The following is a 25,662-nucleotide window of genomic DNA, read 5'->3' on the forward strand; positions in this document are numbered from 1 at the left end:
ACTTCAGTTAGTGCTGGCCTTAGAGCTTGGACTCTGCTTTTCTACAAAGCTGATTTCCTCCCAAAGATGTACAAGTTAGGTAGATTGGCCATGCCAAATTAACCCTCAGTGTCCAACATGTGTAGGTTAGGGGAATTAGTGAGGTAAATGTGTGGGGTCATGTTATAGGGCCTGGGTGGGCCCCTCTGTTGGAGAGTCGGTGAAGACTCAGTGGGCTGATTGGCCTCCTTCTATACCATAGGGATTCGATGCTTCTTTGATCTCTGAGAGAAATTTCTAAAATGCTTTCAATTCTGGTAAGAATCGTGGAATCCCTATAGCGCAGAAGGAGGCCATTCAGCCCATTGAGCCTGCACTGACAACAATCCCACACAGACCCTATCCCCATAACCTCACATATTTACGTTACTAATCCCTCTGACACTAAGGGGCAATTTAGCATGGCCAATCAACCTAACCTGCACATCTTTGGACTATGGGAGAACACAGGAGCATAGAGTCATAAAGTCATAGAGTTATAGAGGTTTACAGCATGGAAACAGGCCCTTGTCCATGGCTGCCCTTTTTTAAAACTCCTAAACTAATCCCAATTGCCCGCATTTTGGCCCCTATCTCTCTATACCCATTGTACTCATGTAACTATCTAAATGCTTTTTAAAAGACAGAATTATACCCACCTCTACTACTACATCTGGCAGCTTGTTCTAGACACTCACCACCCTCTGTGTGAAAAAATTGCCCCTCTGCACACTTTTGTATCTCTCCCCTCTCACCTTAAGCATTTTCGATTCCCCTACTTTTGGGAAAAGATATTGACTAACTAGCTGATCTGTGCCCCTCATTATTTTATAGCTCTCTATAAGATCACCCCTACGCTCCAGAGAAAAAGGTCCCAGTCTATCCAGCCTTTCTTTATAACCCAAATCATCAAGTCCCAGTAGCATCCTAGTAAATCTTTTCAGCACTCTTTCTAGTTTAATAATATCATTTCTATAATAAGATGACCAAAACTGCGCACAGTATTCCAAGAATAGCCTTACCAATGTCTTGTACAACTTCAACAAGACGTCCCAAGACTCCCAAGAACAAAAGGACATGGATTATTCTTAAAATCCTTATTATCTTTATATCCTTATATATCTAGGACCCAGGCTGACAGGATACCTTTGAACAAGACTTTAATAAAATCAATGCTGAAGGATTTTTCTTTTGTCACACCCGGAGGAAACCAAAGCAGACATGGGGAGAATATGCAAACTCCACACAGACACTCACCTGAGGCCAGAATTGAACCTGGGTTCCTGGCGCTGTGAGGTAGCACTGCTAACCACTGTGCCACCATGCTGCCCCTGGACACCACAGGAATACGATAGATGGATTGCAAACCGAGTCTGGGTTCTGATATTTTTTGGGAGGTTTGCAATGGCCTTTATTCGGGGTGGACTCTCCCAGGGATATGGCGGAATCATAGAATCCCTACAGTGCAGAAAGAGGCCACTTGGCCCATTGAGTCTGCACTGACCACAATCCCAGCCAGGCTCGACTCCAGCAACCCCACATGTTTAACCTGCTCATCCCCCTGTCATTAGTGTCAAGTTAGCATGGCCAATAAATATAACCCACGTATCTTTGGACTGAGGGTACTTATTTCTTTCTGCCGAACACAACATTTGACAGAGATAATCCCTTCCTCTTAACAGCTAGGGCACTTGAGTATTGCCGACTGAAGACTAGATGGCCCCCTCAAAGTAAGAACCTAGCGGCGGCTGCACTCCAGGGTCCTTCTTGCCGGGCTTTGATGGAATACTCTCTTGAAATAAAAGCCACCAGAGATTACCACAGCAATTTAAGTGGCTGTTCAGACACAACACCTCGGAGTTTACTGAGGATGTGTTGGCAAAACAAAACCAGCATATTGAATCAAGTCCTATTCTGTTCAGCTTCACGGTGCTGCAGTACTTGTAAAGAACAAAAGGACACGGATTATCCTTACACAGAGCCAGACTGACAGGATACCTTTGAACAAGGCTTAGTAAAATCAATGTTGAGGGATTTTTTTTGTCATACCGCAGTGGTGGATTCGGATACTCTAATCAATAGGAGGTGGACAATTCCCATGGAATGAGATACTTCAATCAATTACATATGCTTTCATTTCTGCTGGAAGCAAGATTGATGCAGCCTGGCAGGTTGCATTAACATCAAACACCCCTCTGCATGAACTAACAATGCGGCTATAACTTTGAGTTTGATCTGAAGAGGTTCAGTCTCCATTGTCACACGGCAGCAGCAGTTCAATGCAAAGCATCTCTCCCCCCAGTTACATGGCAGGATTTTGACTCATCAGATGGCACAGCTGGGCTGCCCATTCCTTCTTTCCTCACGGGTCTGCCCCAGTTCACTCAAGTGCCACACTGCCACCCTGCCAATAAAAGTACATACTGATCTCTGTGCTGGCCCACCATATAAGTCATCTGCCACCAACTGGAGGAGGGGAGGCGATGGCCTTGTGGTATTATCGCCAGACTATTAATCCAGCAATTCAGCTAATGTTCTGGGGACCCAGGTTCGAATCCCGCCACGGCAGATGTTGGAATTTGAATTCTAATATTTGGAATTAAGAGTCTACTGATGACTATGAAACCATTGTCGATTGTCAGAAAAACCCAGCTGGTTTGCTGATGTCTTCTAGGGATGGAAATCTGCTGTCCTTACCTGGTCTGGCCCACATGTGGCACAGAAATGTGGCTGATTCTCAACTGCTATCCAAGGGCAACTAGGGATGGGCAATAAATGCTGGCTAACCAGTGACACCCATGTCCCTTGAATGAATTAAAAAAAAACTGAAGATAACTTAGCAGTATTGTACTCATAGCTCATTCTTCAGCTGGTAAGGGACACGCCATCCAGAAAGGACTGGGAGCACCAAATTATTACAATGGGAATCAACCTTGACTAAAATTGTGGGAACCATGGAATGGATTTGAATTTATTTTTGGAGCAAGTAAAGAGATGGATTATGAGTTTGTCCAATCTGTGCACTGGCTTTGTAACTCTGAGAAAGCAATAAAAATATATTTTTTAAAAAAATTCAGCTAAAAACTGGTCTGATTCCTTTATCCTGGCTGGATTTCAACCTGGCAAAATGGGAGCTCTTAATTTTGCCACAAACTTGTTTTCAATGCCAAATCTGTGATTTATTTTCTATTCATGCTTGGAATGTGAGCATCACTGGCCAAGCCAGAATTTATAGATCATAGAATCCCTACAGTACAGGGGGAGACCATTCACCCCATCGAGCTTGCACTGACAACAATCCCACCAAAGCCCAATCCCGATAGCCCCTCTTATTTACCTCTTCTAATTCTCCCCCAACCTCCACATCCTGGGACACTAAGGGGCAATTTAGCATGGCCAATGCACCTAACCTGCACATCTTTGGACTGTGGGAGGAAACCGGAGCGCCCCGGAGGAAACCCACACAGACACGGGGAGAACATGCAAACTGCACACAGACAGTGACACAAGCCAAGAACTGAACCTGGATCCCTGGCGCTATAAGGCGCTGGTGCTAACCACTGTGCCACCCATCTCTGGGGGCATTTTTTAAGAGTCAACCACATTGCTGTGGTTCCAGAGTCACATGTAGGCCAGACCAGGAAAGGAAGGCAGATTTCCTTCCCTAAAGGACATTAGTGAACCAGATGAGTTTTTACGACAAACAATAATGGATTCATGATCGTCAGCAGATTCTTAATTCCAGATTTTTTTTGTTGAATTCATATTTCACCAACTGCTGTGGCGGGATTTGAACCTGGGACCCCAGGGCATTACCCTGGGGGTCTTTGGATTAATAATCCAGTGACAATACCATGACAGCATTACCTCCCTGCTTATGCTGTTGTCTTTGACAACAATGTCAAACACAGAGTGAATGAAAGTTGCACAAAAAAGTGTAAACCTTATGAGGAATCATGGCACTTTTAGCAGTGCAGCCAAGTCAATGTACAGCCTTCAACCGCACGGTGAGCTTTGAGGAAAAGATTTGGCCAGGACACCAGACAGAACTCCTGAACATTTCACTAATTCGTGCCATGGGGATTTTTATCTCGAGAAAGCAGATGAGGATGTTGGTTTAATATCTCATTGATGAAGATGGCCTCTCTCCCAGTGCCGCAGTCCCTCAATACTGCCCTGAAGTGGCAGTCTGGATATCTCTGGACTTGTACCCACAATCTGATTCAGATTCAAGAGTGCTGCTGTCGGAGCCACAGGCTGACAGCAGGAATGAGATTGGCAATTCAGGTGCCACTTCGAGTGAGTTTGATTTGTGGCCAGTTATAAGGTCCAACAGCTTCAGCAAACAGACAATAAACTCAAGGTCCAGATTTATTACTGTGCCTTGTCTATTATTTCCAAGAGTAGGCAAAAGGGGAATCGAGATATAACTAACAAATCAATGAGGACTTGCAGGTTACATTGTCCGCACGCTGCCACTTGAATGCACAAAACAGAAGCGCAATAACTCAGACACTCAGTTTGATCAGAAACATTGCAATGCGAATGATTACAGTTCAGCAACTCCAACATGCACGCTGCACCCAGTCGATCCTTCAGGGAGATTATAACTTACAGGTAGTGCAAAGGGGTAAAATATTTGCAGGACATTAAACGTGCCTTACCTTCATACAGCCAGTCGCTCAGACCATTGAAAATGACCCCCTCCTTCCCGGTGGCTACCAGACGTATAGCACGGCTATTAACATCCCGCTGGTAGAAGATGTTGTTCTCAAAAATGAAAATCTGGTCAACAAAGGATAGAAGAGAACGTTAGGGCTGCAGGATTAAGATGAGGGTCAACTACAACTAAGGTAAGAAAATACAATGGGTGGGATTTTATGGTCTCACTCATCGCAAATCTGTAAAATCCCACTCGAGGTCAATGGACCATTCCATTGTCCGCCCATCGCCCGCTCCGATTCCCATGGCGGCTGGGTGATAGAATTCCAATGAATATCTCTGAATTTGCAGTCTTCATAAGGTGAGGGGGGTGGGGAGTGTAGGGTTCCTGTGGGACTGAAATGACATATTCACCTGGCAACATTTTGATAGTGTGAAGTTCGAGATGTCAAGTCATTACCACCATGAACAGGAATAACCAGGGGTCCACACACAGAGCCCCGATTCAGTCAATAAAACACTTCCTCTTTTGTTTTGAGTGTTCACCTGTTTTCACCAATTTTTACAGATGCACCATAGGAAACACCCTTTTTGGATATATCACGACTTGGTATGGCTCCTACTCTGTCCAAGACGGCAGGAAACTACAACGGGTTGTGAAAGTAGCCCAGTCCAGCACGCAAACCAGCCTCCCATCCACTGACACTGTCCACACTTCTCTGTGTGGAAGGGGGCAATTGGCCAGGCCAAGAGTGGGGGGGAGGGGCAATCACTGGGTGGCGGTGGGAGGTGATTGGCTGGGCTGAGGAGTTGGGGCCAATCAGCCTGGGAGGTCAGTGATCATGTGGGGGTGGGGGGTGGGGGAACAAGGCCAGCGATAGCAGTGGGAGGCCAGCAACAGTGGGGTGAGACTAGCGATTACAGGGAGGGAGGCCAACAATAGCGGGGGAGGGGTGGAAGGCGGTGCCTGCACAGAACAGAGAGAGTTCTGTGCATGCGCAATGGCGAAATCTGGTATAAGCAGCCGGGCGTCCGGCGAGCCTAGGCCCTGCCCCGTCTCCCTGATTGCACGTCATTCTTTGCCCGAGTGGCATAAGATTGGATTTTTTAAATTCACCCAAAAAATGGATCTGAAACTTTCCCATTTTCACGCTCGTTGGGCACTCAGAATATTTTTGTAAGATTGCCCCCATAAATTTAAAGGTTAACATTTGAAGGTTAGTAAGTACATCTGAAGCTATAATGGTCTCAATTAACACAAAAAGTTAATTTTAAGCACCTAAGATAAATGCCATAAGACACACACCACTCGGAATCCAAGTGAATGTTTGTAGATTTCTCCTCAGAATACCCCCAGATGATTCTGAAACCGTGAGTCACCTTGTCTCACTGAACTCCCGCTGCCACATGAGCGATTTCAAATTCTGCTTTCAAACAGACACACTTTCAAATCTTCTTTTAAATTATGCTTTCCCTCCACTGCTTCCATCAAGATTTAGCTTTCAGGTTTTGCGTCTCTTTCTTCAGGTTGCCTTTGTCTTAAAGGCTTTTGCCCAAACTCTGAGGGCCAGCCACCAATTTAAGAACATAAGAACATAAGAAATAGGAGCAGGAGTAGGCCATCTAGCCCTTCGAGCCTGCCCCGCCATTCAATAAGATCATGGCTGATCTGTCGTGGCTCAGTTCCACATTCCCGCCCTCTCCCCATAACCCTTAACCCCCTTGCTTATCAAAAACCCATCAACCCGCGTCTTAAAAATATTTAGCGAGGTAGCCTCCACCACTTCAACGGGCAGAGAATTCCAGAGATTCACCACCCTTTGAGTGAAGAAGTTCCTCCTCAACTCCATTCTAAACCGCCCCCCCTTTATCTTGAGGCTGTGCCCCCTAGTCCTACTATCCTTTCTGAGCGGGAAGAGTCTCTCCACCTCTATCCTATCCATCCCATTCATCATCTTATACGTCTCAACGAGATCTCCCCTCATTCTTCTAAACTCTAACGAGTACAAGCCTAGTTTATTCAGCCTCTCCTCATAGCTCAACCCCCTCAACTCTGGCATCAGCCTAGTAAACTTCCTCTGCACTCCCTCCAAGGCCAAAATATCCTTGCGTAAGTACGGCGCCCAAAACTGCACACAGTACTCCAGCTGCGGCCTCACCAATGCCCTATACAGCTGCAGCAAGACCTCCCTACTTTTATATTCAATCCCCCTCGCGATGAAGGCCAGCATCCCATTTGCCTTCCTGACCACCTGCTGCACCTGCAAGCTGTGTTTTTGCGACTCATGCACAAGGACCCCAAGGTCCCTCTGCACCGTCGCCTGCTGCAGTTTTTCGCCTCGTAAGTGATAATCCTTCCTACCACTATTCCTATCAAAGTGGACCACCTCGCACTTGCCAACATTAAATTCCATTTGCCATTTCCTGGCCCATTCGCCCAGCCTATCTAGATCCTTCTGTAGACTCTCCACACCCTCCCCACAATTTGCCTTTCCTCCAATCTTGGTGTCATCAGCAAATTTCGACACCCTACACTCAGTTCCCTCTTCCAGATCATCTATATAAATGGTAATTTCCACAATTATTTCAATAATATCTCTCAAACTGCAGTAATTTCTCACAAACTTTAGCGCTGCCATAGATATCTTTCTGACTTGTCACGATCTAATACCTTTTCAAGTCTCTGTGACTGAAAAACTGATCTGTTCTGGTTTCCAGTTTCCTCTGTCCTGTTAACTCCTTCTTTCTCGGAAACTTCTCTTCATTTCTGTACTTTCCTTAACTAGCTGGAGTAGAATTCCTGCAGCTATTTTCTTAACACCATTGTATGTTTTTTCTTCTAACAAGGCCAATTCAGCTTTCTAAAACTATTTCTCTAGTTAGAGAACTAGTTCTAGTAAGAGAGAACTGCCTTCTCTCTCACTACCGATATCCAATTGTAATCAAATTAGCTAAACTAAAGCTTAAAAACTTCTCTACCTTTCGAAGCCCCAGTTGCTAGGCAAAGCTCACATCCCCCTGCTGACCTATTTATTCTTCACATACCCCTCTCTAAGCACAATAAAAACATGGCTGGAACTTAACCACTCTCCACACATACAAACACCTTTGTCCAGCATGAATCTAACTATCATTTTAACCTTTACAAGCCCAGATAAAACTAAGTCTTATTTTGAATGTTTACCATTGCAGATATACATCCTTTAAAACTACCTTTGTTTTCCCAACACTGTTACATGGATGGAACAGTGATGCAGGGGTCAGCACTGCTGCCTCACTACACCAGGGACCCAGATTCGATTCCCGACTTGGGTTACTGTCTGTGTGGAGTCCGAATGTTCTCCCCAGTGTGCGCGGGTTTTCTCCATGTGCTCCAGTTTCCTCTTACAGTCCTAAAGACATGCTGGTTAGGTGCATTGGCTAAGTTCATAAGAACATAAGAACATAAGAAATAGGAGCAGGAGTAGCCCTTCGAGCCTGTCCTGCCATTCAATAAGATCATGGCTGATCTGTTGTGGCTCAGTTCCACTTTCCCGCCCTCTCCCCATAACTCTTAATCCCCTCGCTTATCAAAAATCCATCAACCTGCGTCTTAAAAATGTTTAGCGAGGTAGCCTCCACCACTTCAACGGGCAGAGAATTCCAGAGATTCACCACCCTTTGAGTGAAGAAGTTCCTCCTCAACTCCGTTCTAAACTGCCCCCCCTTTATCTTGAGGCTGTGCCCCCTAGTCCTACTGTCCTTTCTGAGCGGGAAGAGTCTCTCCACCCCTATCCTATCCATCCCATTCATCATCTTATATGTCTCAATGAGATCTCCCCTCATTCTTCTAAACTCTAACGAGTACAAGCCTAGTTTATTCAGCCTCTCCTCATAGCTCAACCCCTTCAACTCCGGTATTAGCCTAGTAAACCTCCTCTGCACTCCCTCCAAGGCCAAAATATCCTTGCGTAAGTACGGTGACCAAAACTGCACACAGTACTCCAGCTGCGGCCTCACCAATGCCCTATACAGCCGCAGCAAGACCTCCCTACTTTTATATTCAATTCCCCTCGCTATGAAGGCCAGCATCCCATTAGCCTTCTCCCTCAGTATATATGAACAAGCACCAGATTATGGTGACTCGGGGATTTTCACAGCAATTTCATTGCAATGTTACTGTAAGCTTACTTGTGACACCAATAAATAAGCTCAAACATAAACTATACATCAATGATCTAGACCATGCTGTACAGGGCATAGTTTCAAAATAAATGCATGAAATGAAAAGATCTGTTGTGTTTTTCCAACATCCTTTGTCAGTTAGGATTATATTCACCGGAGTTCAGAAGAATGAGAGGGATCTTTTGGAAACATATTAAATTCTGACAGTTTTAGACAGGGTAGATTGAGAAAGGATGTTCCCAATCGTGGGGGAGTCCAGAACTAGAGGTCATAGTTTGAGGATAAGGGGTAAACTTATTAGAACTGAGGTGAGGAGAAATTTCTTCACCCAGAAGGTAGTGAGTGTATGGAATCCACTACCACAGAATGTAGTTGAGGCCAAAATGTTGTGCAATTTCAAGAAGAAATTAGATATAGCTCTTGGGGCGAAAGGGGTCAAGGGATATGAGCGGGAAGGCGGGAATCAGGAAACTGAATTTGATGATCAAAGTGAATGGTGGAACAGGCCTGAAGGGCTGAATGGCCTCCTGCTTCTAGTTTCTATGTTTCTATGAAACTTGCAGACGTTGTCAGCTCTGCGGAAGATAGTGCAGAACTTCAAAAGCAGCCCTTGGTGCTCAGTGTTGAGTTCTGCAGCTTTAGGTTGTGACCTTCTTCCTCCACCGTAAACCCCTCTTTTTAAATATCCCATCCATGTATTGCCTCAATGCAAATCCCCCTTCCCCCTCTGACATCAAGCCATCTGAGCTTTCTTCTTAAAGTTGTTGCATTTTATTGTAATTTCTCACAGCTACAGTTTAATATCTAAGTCCTTTCCTTAGTTCTGATGAAGAGCCAAAAGGACCTAGAATGTTAACTCTGCTTTCTCTCCTGCTGCCAGATTTTCCAACATCCTTTGTCTTTGTTTCAGAAGGACACAGACGGGTTGGTGGGATGGGTGGAATAGGTCAACTAAACATTTTGCTCCCTCCAGTATTGCTGAATGCATGTTAAGTCAGCAAAGCCACAGCCAAAAGAGAAGGACAACTCCTCTCAGTTAAAGTATAGACCCTGAAATCTTGAAACCAACTATTCAACTGCTAAGGGCATGAATCTCAAATGGCCTCAACCTTTCACCATCTCCTCATGGACAAGTCAAAGGTTGATTCATGTATTTTCCAAACAATTTACTTTTGAGCTCACTTCTCATTTATAATCTGCATGAATATATGTACACGTGAGCCCAGGTCTTGCCCTGGATTACTAGCCCAACGACAATACCACTACCTCCCAGAGCAGCAGGTGCTTGAGAACGTCATCACCTTCAAGTTCTCCATCAAGTCACACTTCATCTTGACTTGGACATGAATCGCTTTGGGTGATGCGGTGGTACAGTTGTTAGCACTGCTGCTTCACAGGGACCTGGGTTCAATTCCAGCCTCAGGTCACTGTCTGTGTGGAGTTTGCACATTCTCCTCGTGGGTTTCCTCCGGGTGCTCCGGTTTCCTCCCACAGACTACAAATGTGGTTGATTGGGGCCATGTTAAATTGCCCCATAGTGTCAGGGAGAATAGCAAGGTAAATATGTGGAGTTAAGGGGAGAAGGACTGAATGGGACTGTGGTTGCTGCAGACCTGATGGGCTGAATGACTTCCTTCTGTACTGTAGGGATTCTACGATTCTAGGAGTCAAAGTCCTGGCATTCAGATCCCACCAGCACAATGGGAGCACCTTCAGCAAGCACACACAACTCTAACAACTACCCTACTCCTGATGTTAGAGTTGGTAGAGTTCAAAATAGATTTGATTGAACTAGATTGTTAGCAAACTGCAATTGGACAGGCCTCAATGACTTTATTTCACTCTATTCTTTCTTACCTACCAATTCTACCATCAGTAGTTGGGAAAAGTCCATTATCAAGGTTTCATAACTCAACGTTTGGAAGGCAGTGGTATAATCAGACAAAGTCAGCATGGATTTACGAAAGGGAAACCATGCTTGACAAATCTATTGGAATTTTTGGAAGATGTAACCAGTAGAATTAACCGAGGAGAACCAGTGGATGTGGTTCATGTAAGCTTTCAGAAGGCTTTCAGCAAGGTCTGACATAAACTACTCTGTAAAGTTAAAGCACATGGGATTGCAAGTAATATCTTGAGATGGATAGAAAGCTGATTAGCAGATTGGAAGCAAAGAGTTGACAGAAATGGGTCTTTTTCTGATTGGCAGTCAGTGGGGTTCTGCAAGAATCTGTGCTAGAACCCCAACTGTTCACACTATATATTAATGATTTGGAAGAGGGAACTGGCATTACCTCCAAATTTGCAGATGATACAAAGTTGGTGAGAGGGTTAGCCATGGGGAGGATGCAGAAATGTTTCAGTGTGATTTGGACAGGCTGGGTGCCTGGGCATGTGCTTGGCAGATGCAGTATAATGTGGATAAAGGTGAGGTTATCCACTTTGATAGCAACAGTAGGAAATCAGATTACTACCTGAATGAGTGTAAATTGAGCGAGGTGGATACTCAGCGAGACCTTGGTGGCTTTGTGCATCAGTCACTGAAAGTAAGCGTGCAGGTACAGCAGGCAATAAAGAAGGTAAATGGTATGGTGGCCTTCACAGCGAGACGATATAAGCATAGGAATAGGAATGTCTTACTGCAATTGTATTGAATATGGTTTTGGCGTCCTTATCTGAGGAAGGATCTAGCAAGGAAGGAATCCTTGCCATAGAGGGAGTACCAGGTTTACCAGGCTGATTCCTGGGATGGCAGGTCTGTCATACGAGGAGAGACTAAGTCGGTTAGGATTATATTCACTGGAGTTTAGAAGAATGAGAGGGGATCTCATAGAAACTTATAAAATTCTAACAGAGTTAGACAGGGTAGATTCAGAATGAATGTTGCTGCTGGTGGGGGAATCCAGAATTAGGGGTCATAGTTTGAGGAAAAGGAATAAACCTTTAGAACTGAGGTGAGGAGAAATTTCTTCACCCAGAGGGTGGTGAATGTGTGGAATTCACTACCACAGAAAGTAGTTGAGGCCAAAACGTCTGATTTCAAGAAGAAATTAGATATAGTTCTTGGGGCTAAAGGGATCAAGGGGCATGGGAGGAAGGGGGGAATCAGGATATTGAATTTTATGATCAGTCATGATCAAATTGAATGGCGGAGCAGGCTTGAAGGGCCAACTGCCTACTCCTGCTTCTAGCTTCTAAATTTCTATTTGTTCTTAATCCTGTCAATATCTGTCAAGGTGGCTAGACTGACACCATCAGCGGGTATTTTAACATGACTAAAAGTTCTCCTTTTCATTCTATTTCGGGTGTTGCAGTACAATCTTCTGTGAAATTCCATGAACAAAAAAACCTCTGTCCTATTTCAGTCAATTTTCGACCCAGCCAGCTCAGCCACAATGAATTCCCTGTGCCTTTATCTTATTTAATAGTCTGACATGTTAAATTTTGTGGAATGTTCTCCAAATATCCAGAAATAATGTTAGCAAAGAATCCCTGGAGGCGTGAGGCTTCATCTCAGAAAGAAGGAACTTGCATTGATCTGCTGCCTTTCAAGACTTTAAGATGCCCTGAACCATTTCGCAGCCAGTGAATAACGTTTGAGGTTTGCTAGTGTAGCAAACCTGGCAGCCAACTGGCACACAGCAAAGTCTCACAAATTAACAATGAGGTAAATGATCAAATAGTCTGTTGACTGGCGTTGGCTGAGGGATGAATATAGGCCTGGCCATCTGGTAAAGCTCCCATTCTTTCTTTTGACAATCTTTAAGATCTTCTTTGAGGTCTTTGGCATCCATCTGAGAGATTCAGTACAACAGCTCATCCGGAAAATAGCATCTCCATCACTGCAGAGCTGCCTCGGTATTGTAGTGGGGAGATTTTATTTTAATTTTACAGGATATGGGTTTCACTGGGCCCGGTGTTTGTTGCCCTCCCTAATTCTGCTCCATTTTTGAGGACATTTGAAAGTCATAGAAACATAGAATCATAAAAGACAGAAGCAAAAGGAAGCCATTTGGCCCTTCAAGCCTGCTCCACCATTCATTATGATCATGGCTGATCGTCCAACTCCTAAGCCTAATCCTGCTTTCTCCCCATAACCTTTGATCCCATTTGTCCCAAGTGCTATATCCAACCGCCTCTTGAATACATTCAATGATTTGACACCAACTACCTCCTGTGGTAATGAATTCCACAGGCTTACCACTCTTTAGGTGAAGAAATGTCTCCTCATCTCCATCCTAAATGGTCTACCCGAAACCTCTGACTCTTGACCCTGATTCTGAACTTCCCCACTATTGGGAACATTCTCCCAGCATCTTTCCTGTCTAGTCCTGTTAGAATTTTACAAGTCTCTATGAGATTCCCACTCATAAGTCTGAACTCCAGTGAAAACTATCCTAAACTAATCAATCTCTCCTCATATATCAGTCCCGCCATCCCCAGAATCAGCTTGGTAAATGTTGGCTGCACTTCCTCGAGAGCAAGAACATCCTTCCTCAGAAAAGGAGGCCAAAACTGCACACAATACTATAGGTGTGGTCTCACCAAGGCCCTGCATAATTACAACACATCCCTGCTCCTGTACTCGAAACCTCTCGCAATGAAGGCCAGCATACCATTTGCCTTCTTTATCATCTGCTGCACCTGCATGCTTTCCTTCAGCGACTGGTGCACAAGGATACCCAGGTCCCGCTGCATACTCCCCTCTCCCAATTTACAGCCATTCATGTAGTGATCTGCCTTCTTGTTTTTGCTTCCAAAGTGAATAATCTCACATTATTATACTGCATCAGTCTACCTGTCCAGGTCATTCTGAAGGATCTCTGCATCCTCGTCACAGCTCACCCTCCCACCCAACTCGGTATCAGCTGCAAACTTTGAGATCTTACATTTTGTTCCCTCATCTAAATCATTAATATATATTGTGAATAGCTGGGGTCCCAGCACCAATCCCTGTGGCACACCATTAGTTACTGCCTGTCAATTTGAAACTCATCCATTAATTCCTACTCTTTGTTTCCTCTCTGCCAACCAGTTTTCTATTCATCTCAATACACTTCCTCCAATCTCATGTGCTTTAATCTTGCACAATAATCTCTAATGCGGAACTTTGTCAAAAGTTTTCTGAGTGTCCAAATGTACCACATCTAGTGGTTTCCCCTTGTCAACTCGACTAGTTACATCTTCAGGGGATTCCAACAGATTTTTCAAGCATGATTTCCCCTTCATAAATCCATGCTGTCTCTGATCCTGCCACTGCTTTCTAAATGGTCTGCTATAAATTCCTTAATAATGGATTTGAGAACTTTCCCAACTATCGATGTTAAGCTTACTTGTCTATAATTCCCTGTTTCCTTTCTACCTCCCTTTTTGAATATTGGAGTAACATTTGCTACCCTCCAATCTGCAGGGACTGTTCCACAGTCTATAGAATCCCGGAAGATGACCACCAATGCATCTACTATTCCTACAGTCACTTCCTTAAGTCCTCTGGGATGTAGGTTATCAGGCCCTGGGGATTTATTCTCCTTCAATCCCATCAATTTTCCCAGAACCATTTCTCTTCTAGTATTGATCTCCTTCAATTCTTCTCTCTCACTAAATCTTGCATTCTTCAACATTTCTGGCATCTGATTTGTGAGGGCAGAACCAAAATATATATTCAGTTGCTTAGCCGTTTCTTTCTCTCCCTTATACACTCTCCCTGCTTCTGTCTGTAGGGGACCTACATTTGTCTTCACCAACCTCTTTCTCTTCATCTATAGAAACTCCTTGTGTCAGTCTTTATGTTCCTGCAAGCTTACTCTTGTACAGTATTTTCCCCTTCTCAATCAATCCCTTGGTCCTTCTTTGCTGAATTCGAAACTGCTCCCAATCCTCATTCCTATTATATTTTGTGGCCAATCTGTGTGTTTCTTTCTTGGATTAGATACTATCTCTAATTTCCTTTATAAGTTATGGATTGGCCTTTTTGCTCATTTTGCTTTTGACAGGAATAAACAGTTGCTGCAGATCCCCCCCCCAGGCGTTCCTTGAATGTTTGCCATTGTTTGTCCACTGTCATTCCTTTAGGTAACTCTCCCCAATCTATCAAGGCCAACTCATGCCTCATATCCTCACAGTTTTCTTTGCTAAGATTCAGCACCCTAGTCTCCGAATCAACTACTTCGCTCTCCATCTTGATAGAAATTCTATTATGTTATGGTCGCTCATCCCCATGGAGTCGTGTACAGCTATACTGGCAATGATTCCCTTCTCATTACACAGTACCCAGTCTAAAATGGCCTGTTCTCTAGTTGGTTCCTCCACATATTGGTCAAGAAAACCATCCTGTATACACTCCAGGAATTCCTCCTCTACAGAATTGTGGCGTATTTGATTTGCCCAATCTACGTGCAGATTAAAATCACCCATGATCACCAATATTCCCTCATCACGCGCATCTCGAATTTCAACCACATTGCTGTGACTCTGGAGTCACTTGTAAGAACATAAGAACATAAGAAATAGGAGCAGGAGTAGGCCATCCAGCCCTTCGAGCCTGCCCCGCCATTCAATAAGATCATGGCTGATAGAACAGAAAGAAATCCCACAACACCAGTTTAAAGTCCAAACAGGTTTATTTGTAGCAAAAGCCGCAAGTTTTCGGGACACCTGTCCATTCTTCAGGTGGCTGGGCGTTCAAACCTGTTTGGACTTTAAACTGGTGTTGTGGGATTTCTTTCTGTTTTACCCCAGTCCAACGCCAGCATCTCCACATTGTCACATGTCAGCCAGACCAGGTAAGGAAGGCAGATTTCATTCCCTAAAGGACATTAGTGAACCAGGCGGTTTTATACGACGCTCGACAATGGTTTCATCATTAGACTTTTAATTTTTACTGAATTCAAAGTTTTCCATCCACCATAGTAGGATTCGAACCCAGGTTCCAAAGCATTACCCTGGGTCTCTGGATTCTAGTTGAGTAACAATATCACTGTGTAATTACCTCTCCAGGGTCAGGTTTATGTGACCCAATCTGTGGAAAGGATTTGAACTCACATCCTTTGAGCCCACAGACACGAATGTTACCAACTGGACCTTGGACATAAGAACATAAGAACATAAGAAATAGGAGCAGGAGTAGGCCATCTAGCCCTTCGAGCCTGCCCCGCCATTCAATAAGATCATGGCTGATCTGTTGTGGCTCAGTTCCACATTCCCGCCCTCTCCCCATAACCCTTAATCCCCTCTCTCATCAAAAACCCATCAACCCGCGTCTTAAAAATATTTAGCGAGGCAGCCTCCACCACTTCAACGGGCAGAGAATTCCAGAGATTCACCACCCTTTGAGTGAAGAAGTTCCTCCTCAACTCCGTTCTAAACCGCCTCCCCTTTATCTTGATTCTGAAAACATGATTCTGAAACCATGCTATCTTTCAATCAGTGACTACTTACTGGATAAAAAAATCTGATATAATCTTATGCAAAGCTCTCAAGCATCAGTGTGGTCACAAACTTCAAAGTAACGTTTTCTGAATATTCAGATGCAGGACAATTCTCTGGTATAACCCTTGTATTTATAGAGGTTCTAAAAATATAAGCAAGTGCATCGTCATGTTTGTCCTTCAGGTCTCTTTGGAACTATATAAATCAGACATTCTACATTCACAAAATGCTTTCAAAAAGCTTCATTGGAGTATTGGAAGAGAAGCAGGTCATTTAGCCCCTTCAGCAAGCTCTATCATTCAATTATTACTGATCCGCAAGCTAATTCCTTTTCCCCATATCCCTTAATACCAGTTTGTGGGAAAATGCAGGAATCTATTATTAAGGTATTCTTAACAATGGATTTAGAATATGGTAGGATGACCAAAGTGAATAGAGTTTTAGGAAAAATGAAATGATGTTTGATAAATTTATTAGAGCTTTTTGAGGAAGTAACTAGTCTGGTAGTTAAAAGGGAAATCAATAGTCACTATTGCCCACGCTTTGTGACTCTTTTTGCTTGAACTAAATTCCTGATGATATTTGGCTGGGGGAAGCTAAGTTCCTTTCTGCTGTCATTTGCCATCTTATTTTCCTTTGGTAATATTGCCAGTATTTACAATCCAACTGCACCTAGTCACTACGAGTGACTCGGTATTGCAATGAGGAGAGCTTTTTTAAATTTAGTCATTTTACGGGATGTGGGCTTCACTGGCTGGGCCCAGCATTTGTTGCCCATCCCTAATCCCTCCATTTTAGAGGGCATTTGAGAGTCAAATTTGAGATTGCTGTGGGTCTGGAGTCACATGTAGGCCAGATGAGGTAAGACTAAGAAATCTGCCGTCCTTACATGGTCTGGCCTACATGTGAGTCCAGACCCACAGTGGTTAGCACTGCTGCCTCATGATGCCAAGGACCTGGGTTCAATTCTCAGCTTGAGTGACTGTCTGAGTGGCGTCTGTACATTCTCCCTGTGTCTGTGTGGGTTTCCCCCGGTGCTCCGATTTCCTCCCACAGTCCAAAGATGTGCGGGTTAGGTGGATTGGCCAGGCTAACTTGCTCCTTTGTGTCAGGAGGACTAACTAGGGTAAATGCATAGGGTGACAGAAATAGGGCCTGGGTGGGATTGTGGTCAGTGCAGACTCGATGGGCCGAATGACCTCCTTCTGTACTGTAGGATTCTATGATTCTATGTCATCCTGGCCAATTTCCATATTGAGGCCTACCTTGACTACAGTTTTGGTCAAGGACGATATTAAGCAGTGCACCCCTGAAGTTGATATAACTCTTAAGACAGTACCTAAAATATATTAGTGTCAGGATGAGGTAGCCAAGGATATCTAAAGATATATTTTATCCCATATTGTTTGCACATTTTGTAAATGAAGGATATATTTGACCTTATTTTCTTTGACTCTGCTCTACGTGACTCTTTTTGCTTGAACCAAGCTCCTGATGACATTTGGCTGGGGGGGGGTGGGGAAGTTAAGTTCCTTTCTGCTGTCATTTGTCATCTTATTTTCCTGTGGTAATAGTGCAAGCATTTACAATCCGACTGCATCTAGTTAAATAGAATTGGGCACCACTAAACCAGTACCATTACTGCCCTAATGTAAAGTTATCATTCTATAACAGATAAAGCCTGCAGTGCAAATTTATGTAACAGTGTCACAGAATTTACAATTGCCGCATGAATAGGAGCTAATTAAACTGGAATATAAATGGAGCATACTCTCGTGGAGCGCGAGATGATGTATTGAATTTATAATCCACCTCTCTCTGTACACCAGATTGTTTGAGCAGCCAGGATAGTCCCCGATATCGGCAAAGGCTAATGCCAGGCAGGATAGGCAACATGGAAGTCACTCTTGGCAATGACAGCTTTCTAGGCCGCCTCAGTGGCACAGTGGTTAGCACTGCTGCCTCACAGCGCCAGGGACCCGGGTTCAATTCCCAGCTTGGGTTACTATCTGTGGGGAGTCTGCACATTCTCCCTGCGCCTGCGTGGAATTCCTCCTCTGGTTTCCTCCCACAGTCCAAAGATATGTGGGTTAGGTTGATTGGCCGTGCTAAATTACTGCACCTGATAAAGGAGCAACAATCCAAAAGCTCGTGATTCCAAATAAACCTGTTGGACTTTGACCTGATGTTGGGAAACTCCTTACTGAGACGAGGATAAGGACATTGGTGAACCAGTTGGGTTTTTCCGACAATGGTTTCATGGTCATCAGTAGATTCTTAATTCCAGTTTTTTTTAATTGAGTTCAAATTCCACTATCTGCCATTGCAGGATTCAAACTCAGGTTCCCAGAACATTAGCTGAGTTTCTGGATTAATAGTCTGGTGACAATACCACAAAGCCTAACTACCTGTGCAACCCCCTGGCACTGCCAGGGAACTGCCCTCTGCCACTATTTTTCCAGGCACTACCCAGGCAACCCTCACATCACCCAGGCACTACACCTCCACCAATTAAAGTCCAGTTGCCAACTAATAAGCACTCTCTTTTCATGAATTATGAATTGTCTTTTTCTTCTTGTGCTGACATTCTTGCGTAATATCCTGATGAGTGCAAAATGAAAAACTTCGACGTGTCTCTTTCTTCAGCAAGACTATTGCAGGGCAATATCAGGGATCATGAGTTTTATATTTTAATTTATGTGTCTGTTCACATTGTGTTTGATTTCAGTGTAATACATGCAGGGCTACATAGAGCAAGCCCAGAGAGCCAGGCCTCACCAGAAGGAAGAAAAGGGTTAATGCAGACAGCGAGAGGCCTACCCTGCCAACAGATAGTGAGTGACACATGCTATCAATTTCTACCAATGGTAATGTGCAGGAGATCTTTCTGAGTTATCATGACAATGGGAGAGCCAGCATTGAGACAACCAGGCTCCATACAGTCTAGGGAGGTCATTGAGTTCTGTAAACCATGATCACCTAGCAGAGGGTTGGGAACAATTAACACATGGTTGTAGGTCGGTTGGGCAAACACAATGCTTTGACATTATAATCGGGTAAATGGGAGATGTCCGGAACAATGGTTAGCAGGCATGCTCTGAACAATGTTTTTGCATGATGAACTTGAGGAATTAACATGACAGTGTAAAACTTTGTGACGCGGAAAAGTTAATAGCCTGTACAAATCTACTATGGGCTGGGAGAACTTCCAGGCAACCTGGGATTTCAGGCTCGAATTCATTCCTCGCTCGTGCATGTGGAATAAAAACCTTTCTTGAAGTTTGACAGTCTCCGAGGCTCGATTCATTTTATTTCCCGCCTACAAATCCTGACGTTTTATACTCCCAAACACCTATTTGTTCATTATTGTCCTTCAGGGGAGGGAGAACAGTTATCCCTATGAGCTCTGGCCTAAATGTAACTTCAGTCCAGCAATTTGTGCTCGACTCAGGACAACTCGACACAAAGTCACCCACATTATAATTCATAGCTCATTCGCTGAGGATGGCACGGTAGCACAGTGGTTAGCACTGCTGTTTCACAGCTCCAGGGTCCTGGGTTCGATTCCCAGCTTGGGTGACTGTCTGTGTGGAGTTTGCAAATTCTCCTCATGTCTGTGTGGGTTTCCTCCGGGCACTCTGGTTTCCTCCCACAGTCCAAAGATGTGCGAGTTAGGTTGATTGGCCATGCTAGGAAATTGCCCCTTAGTGTCCAGGGATGCATAGGTTAGAGGGGTTAGTGGTATAATATGGGGGTCGGGCCTGGGTGGGATTGTGTTCGGTGCAGGCTCGATGGGTCGAAGGGTCTCTTTCTGCACTGTAGGGTTCTATGAAAGGAGAATTTTGGAGGCAGTCTTTCCTGAGCAAGGATTTATTCACCACACCCAGAGAATACATATTTGCTTTTCCTTCCCCATTACCACTGTTCCTGCCCCACATCAGCATCTGGACTTAGCCTTTCCCCAGTTAGGAACAACTGCTCTCTCTTACAACTATAGCGAGCTTTGTGACAACATGCACAACCTCACCGCGATTCTCTCGGAGATAAACTAAGCGCAGCGCCAGTGGGAAACTTGTCAGTTTTTTTGTGTCGCTGCTGCTAGGAATGCCTGACAGGTGGGGCGGGATTCTCCGGCCTCCTGGCCCTGAGTTTCCTGCTGGTGGGAGGTGACGCGTTGTTTGCCAGCGGTGGGATTCTCTGGTCCCATCACTGTCAATGGAAATTCCCTTTGGACTGGCGATGGCCCAGTGATATTATCACCAGATTATTAATCCAGAAACTCAGCTAACGTTCTGGGGACCCAGGTTCGAATCCCGCCATGGCAGCTGGTGGAATTTGAATTTAATGAAAAAATCTGGGATTAGGAATCTGGCCATGAAACCATTGTCGATTGTCGGAAAAACCCATCTGTTTCACTGTTGTCCTTTAGGGAAGGAAATCTGCCATCCTTACGCGGTCTGGCCTACATGTGACTCCAGAGCCACAGCAATGTGGCTGACTCTCAACTGCCCTCTGAAATGGCCTAGCAAGCCACTCAGATCAAGGGCAACTAGGGCTGGATAATAAATGCTGGCCAAGCCAGTGATGTCCATATCCCGTGAATGAATGAAAAATATACCAGGCGTGAGATTCAACCATCTTTCGTGGGGAAAGTAATCCCAACCGTGTAATGCATTGGCCAGTCTGGCTTCACAGAGATTGGGGCACCATCTTTAAAGGACATCTTGATCTCAGAGACACGTTACAGGTCCCCTCCCCCTCCACCTCACGGAGATGGCCACCCCTTACTCACAAGAGCTCCACCCCCAACCCCTTACCACCAAGAGGCTACCCCACCACCCCTGAATGAATGGGTTACACCTGCCCTTCCCCACACTATGCAGGGATGAAGGCGATTCAAACCCCCCTCTCCCCAGTCAGAGGCCCAACCCCCAAACACCTCTCCCCAGTCAGAAGCCCAATCCTCAAACCCCCTCCCCAGTCAGAGGCCCAACCCCCAAACACCCCTCCCCAGTCAGAAGCCCAATCCTCAAACCCCCTCCCCAGTCAGAGGCCCAACCCCCAAACACCCCTCCCCAGTCAGAGGCCTAATCCCCAAACACTCTCCCCAGTCAGAGGCTCAATCCTCAAACACCCCTCCTCGGTCAGAAGCCCAACCCCCAAACACCCCTCCCCAGTCAGAGGCTCAATCCTCAAACACCCCTCCTCGGTCAGAGGCCCAGCCCTCAAACACCTCTCCCCAATCAGAGGCCCATTCCCCAAACCCCCCTCCTCAGTCAGAGGCCTAATCCCCAAACACCACAACTTCTCCCACTCCCCCCACCCCAACAATAGGGGAGACAGACCAATGTGGGATCGCCAAAGGTCTTGCTCTCCTCAGATTCCCCTTCAGGCCCTGCCCCTTGGCATTGATATCCTGGTCTTGCCATCCTTAAGGTGCCATCCTGAGTGTGACACTGTGGCTGTGGTATGGTGTTACATTGTCACTGGCAGGATGTTACTGGCAGGGTGGCAGGGGGACTGGTGCCACCCTCTTCTGTGGCTGAAAGCAACTTCCAGTGTAAACATATTCTTCCAGTATGAGAGACTGATGAAGACCCACTTTCAGAAAAAAAAGTGAGCTAATGCCTGCAGAACAAAACACGAGCTTGTGTGACAATAACTACGTTAAAAAAGGGGAAGCACTTTAGGTTCAATCAATTGTGAAGGGAAATAATAATAAACAAACTTACTGCCTGCTGTGAAATTATCTGGACCTGTCAATCAGGAGATTTTTAAAATGTACTGCAGTGTGAAATCGAATGTAAATAAATCTTTCAAGGCCCTTCAGCTTTCTAGGAAGTTTCAGGGAGTAGAAACAAATGCAATATTAAAAGAATGGGGCTGAATGGGCAGCTATGGTGAAAAGAGGAATTACTTGAGGCTTACTGAAGCCTTAGCTGATTGTATCAACAGTGAACTGTTTAATCTGCTCTGGAGCTGTCAATCAGAGCAGTTCAAAGTGGCCATGTTAGGCACTCGGGTTTCATTCATGCTGCAAAAGGGAATCCCCTGGTGGAAGTGACATCTTTTGTAAGTCAGGTGACTACGAAGGTATCTGCTCACACGTGGGGCTTCTGAGAGTAAAGGAATGCCCCCTGTGTAAATGACATGTCTTGTGATTCAGAGGACTTTAAAGGGTTCTGCACATTCCGAAAGGGGGCAAAGGAATCCCTTCCTGAATAATGGAGTGCTGCTGTTCAGATGGAATGGAGTTTAAAGTGACCAGTCCACTTCAAAGGTTCCACAGACAGGAGTGAATGTTATTAACAGAAAGTTGTCTCAGATCACCATGCGAAGAGCGATCTCCAATTTTCCCAACATCAAGAAGTCCAGCCACAGGACCCCAATCCTGGGGGATAGTCCCAAAGTCAACTCTTTCCCTCCTGCCCAAGCCCACCTAACCCCCAGATCCTTTGGGGGACCCTCTCACTCCAACCTGGCAGCGACACTGGGATACACGTGCTCATAACTTACTGCCTTACGTCCCCTCAGAGTCCAAGTGCCAGGTCACACTTGTCAGGACCCACACTAATTTGTACCCATTGGACTGGGAGTTTGGAACATTCCGGAAGGCCAGAGAATTGGTCTTGCAGCCAGTTTATTGCATTTAAATGAGGGAGCAGCAGGCAGAGAGGTATGCAACAGGTTTGAAGCCCGGCAAGAATCCCATTTTGGTCACCACGCCCGAAGCGGCCCACAGCGATCCCACCTGCAGCCAGCGGGAACGGAGATTATCTCCCCTATATAGCAAGAGCAAATAAACAAACCTAAATATCCACATTTAACTTCATGCTTTCCACAAAATTCTCCCTTTCCAGCAACAAAAAGAAATGAGGATGTGCAAAAACTTTAAGTGGAAGCAAGGCAGCCACTACTCCTAAATTTTAAAGAAGCAAATTTCAATCTTGGTTTTCAATGTTAGATGATCAACGTCAGGAGGATGGAGCGAGGGTGAAGGTCAGCAGCTGGGAGGGAGGGGGAATTTTTGCCGTGGAAATGTTGTCAAGCACACGTGCGACAGGTTGGGATCCAGTTTCCATGCATTTCAGTTTGAACCCCTCCGCTGGACCACCCTCAAGAGTGGCGAACATTGAGGCCATGGGGTCAATTTTGAATCTACTCAACAGCTACGTTAGCACCAGGATCCAGAGAGTGGTTCCATATTCCAGGAAGGTTCAAGCCCTGTTCGAATGGGCGACACAGTGGCACAGTGGTTAGCATGGCTGCCTCACAACGCCAAAGACCCGGGTTCGATTCCCAGCTTGGGAGGAGTCTACACGTTCTCCCTGTATCTGCGTGGGTTTCGTCCTGATGCTCTGGTTTCCTCCCACAGTCCAAAGATGTGCAGGTTGGGTTGATTGGCCATGATAAATTGACTCTAGTATCAGGGAGATTTGCAGGATAAATATGTGGGGTTACGGGAATAGGGCCTGGGAAGGATTATGGTCTGTGCAGACCCGATGGGCTGAATGTCCTCCTGCACTGTAGGGATTCTGTGAATCTTCTATTAATTGTACATTTTAGTGAACTGTACAGTCATGTTTCACCTTGGATGCCTCTTCCTTGACTACTTGGCACATCATAACACTCAGAGCTCTGGGCCAAGTGCTGGTAAAAGGGATTAGGTGGGAGGTCAGGTGTTTCTCACGTGTCGGTGCAGACCTAATGGGCCGAAGGGCCTCTTCTGCACTGTATGACTGATTATACAGTCCTTTTCAGCGAAGCCATCAGTGAATCAAACACTGTGACTGATAGGCTGAGTCATCAATTAATGCATTGTCAATCTATCAATCCCATCCTTACCTTGGTTAATAGAAATGAAACACAATGCTGTGATTGTGGGGATGTTTAAGAGGCAGGAAGTGAATCGCTCAGATTTGAATATTTGACTTTGGAATGAGGATATTCTATTTCGGAATGGAGACTGGCACTTAATAGTGGTTGCTTACCACAAATCATCATACACAATGGCTTCAAACATTATCTGGCAAAGACCTCTGAAAGATATCAGCGTGAGTCAGAGAGTCCAATTCACTGCTTCATCTGCTCCACGGTTTGCTTCAGTGATGCTTCCTTGTCCAAGTTCCAACACACAAATTTGTTATTTCCTCTCCTCATGATCAGTTTTGGATGACTGGGCCAAGAGTAGACCATTCAGCTCCTCAAGCCTGTTCTGTACTACAATATCTTCAACTCACCTTGACTCTGTCATCCCCTTGTACTCCTCTATCTCACAAAGCACTGGGCACCGATAAAAGGAATGTTAACTCATGGTTCCTGTTCAATCATTGCTCCTTTCTAGCTGTCTCATTGTCTTTCATTTCTCGTTGGACAATCCTTCTGTACAAGCAGTCCTCCCCACTCCCTTCTCCTGCTCTCAAATTCAAGATACCTCACCCACTGCCTCCAAATACAAGATATCCTGTGATAAGTGTACTGAGCGATCCTGAGATCGTGTACCAACCAACTCAGGAACAGCTTCTTCCCTGCTGCCATCAGACTTTCAGATGGACCAACCTCATTTTAAGTTGATCTTTCTTTATACCCTCTTTATAACTGCAACACTATATTCTGCACCCTCTCCTTTCCTCCTCTCCTATGTACTCTATGAACTGTGTGCTTTGTTCGTATAGCGTGCACTGTGCTCGCACAGTGTACTTTTCACTGTGTATGAATACATGTGGCAATAATAAATCAAATCAAATCAAAAATAACCCAGGTTCAACCAGGCAGACTCCAGGTAAAAATTGGAAGCACTCTCCCCGCTGTCACTGCAATCTTTCCCTATGCCAGCTGCTAAGCCACCACAACGTCCCCACCCTGAGTTGGGTGGTTCATTTCAGATAACGTCCAAAACTGTCATGCATGGGTCATGTACTAATTTACAACCACATTGGATGGACTACAAGCCACTCTAACTAGCTTCAAACCAGCCAGAGAAAACTCAGCAAGAACTGCTTCTTCCCTGCTGCCATCAAAGTTTTGACTGGACCCATCTTATATTGATCTTTCTCTACACCCTCGCTATAACTGCAACACTACATTCTGCACCCTCTCTTTTCCTTCTCCCCACATACTCTGTGAACGATGTGCTTTGTCTGTATACCACGCAAGAAACAATAATTTTCACTGTATCCCAATATATGTGAGAGTAATAAATCAAATCAAATCAAAAATTTTTGTGAGCTGCCTGGGGGAGTTGGGGCACTCTACACAACCAGCCTGGTCTATCCATCGCCTCAGGGTAGTGTCCCATGGTCAACTATCTTCAGTTGCTTCATCAATGGCCTTCCCTCCTTCCTAAGGTTTTTGCTGATGATTGCACAATGTTCAGCATCATTCGCGACT

At 45.1% G+C, this 25,662-nt stretch overlaps 1 protein-coding gene across 2 annotated transcripts in view; it reads right to left on the minus strand.

Moving 5' to 3' along the window:
* dpp6a (dipeptidyl-peptidase 6a) overlaps positions 1-25,662 on the minus strand; it is a 961,250-nt gene that overhangs the window by 149,148 nt on the left and 786,440 nt on the right. For both annotated transcript variants that reach the window (XM_080217553.1, XM_080217561.1), the window contains exon 8: positions 4,683-4,803. In XM_080217553.1, the coding sequence (XP_080073679.1) occupies positions 4,683-4,803 (121 nt within the window). The remainder of the gene's footprint in view (positions 1-4,682; positions 4,804-25,662) is intronic.

This window comes from Carcharhinus amblyrhynchos, chromosome 2, assembly GCF_965287045.1.
Source record: "Carcharhinus amblyrhynchos chromosome 2, sCarAmb.v2.hapA, whole genome shotgun sequence".
NCBI lineage: Eukaryota > Metazoa > Chordata > Chondrichthyes > Carcharhiniformes > Carcharhinidae > Carcharhinus > Carcharhinus amblyrhynchos.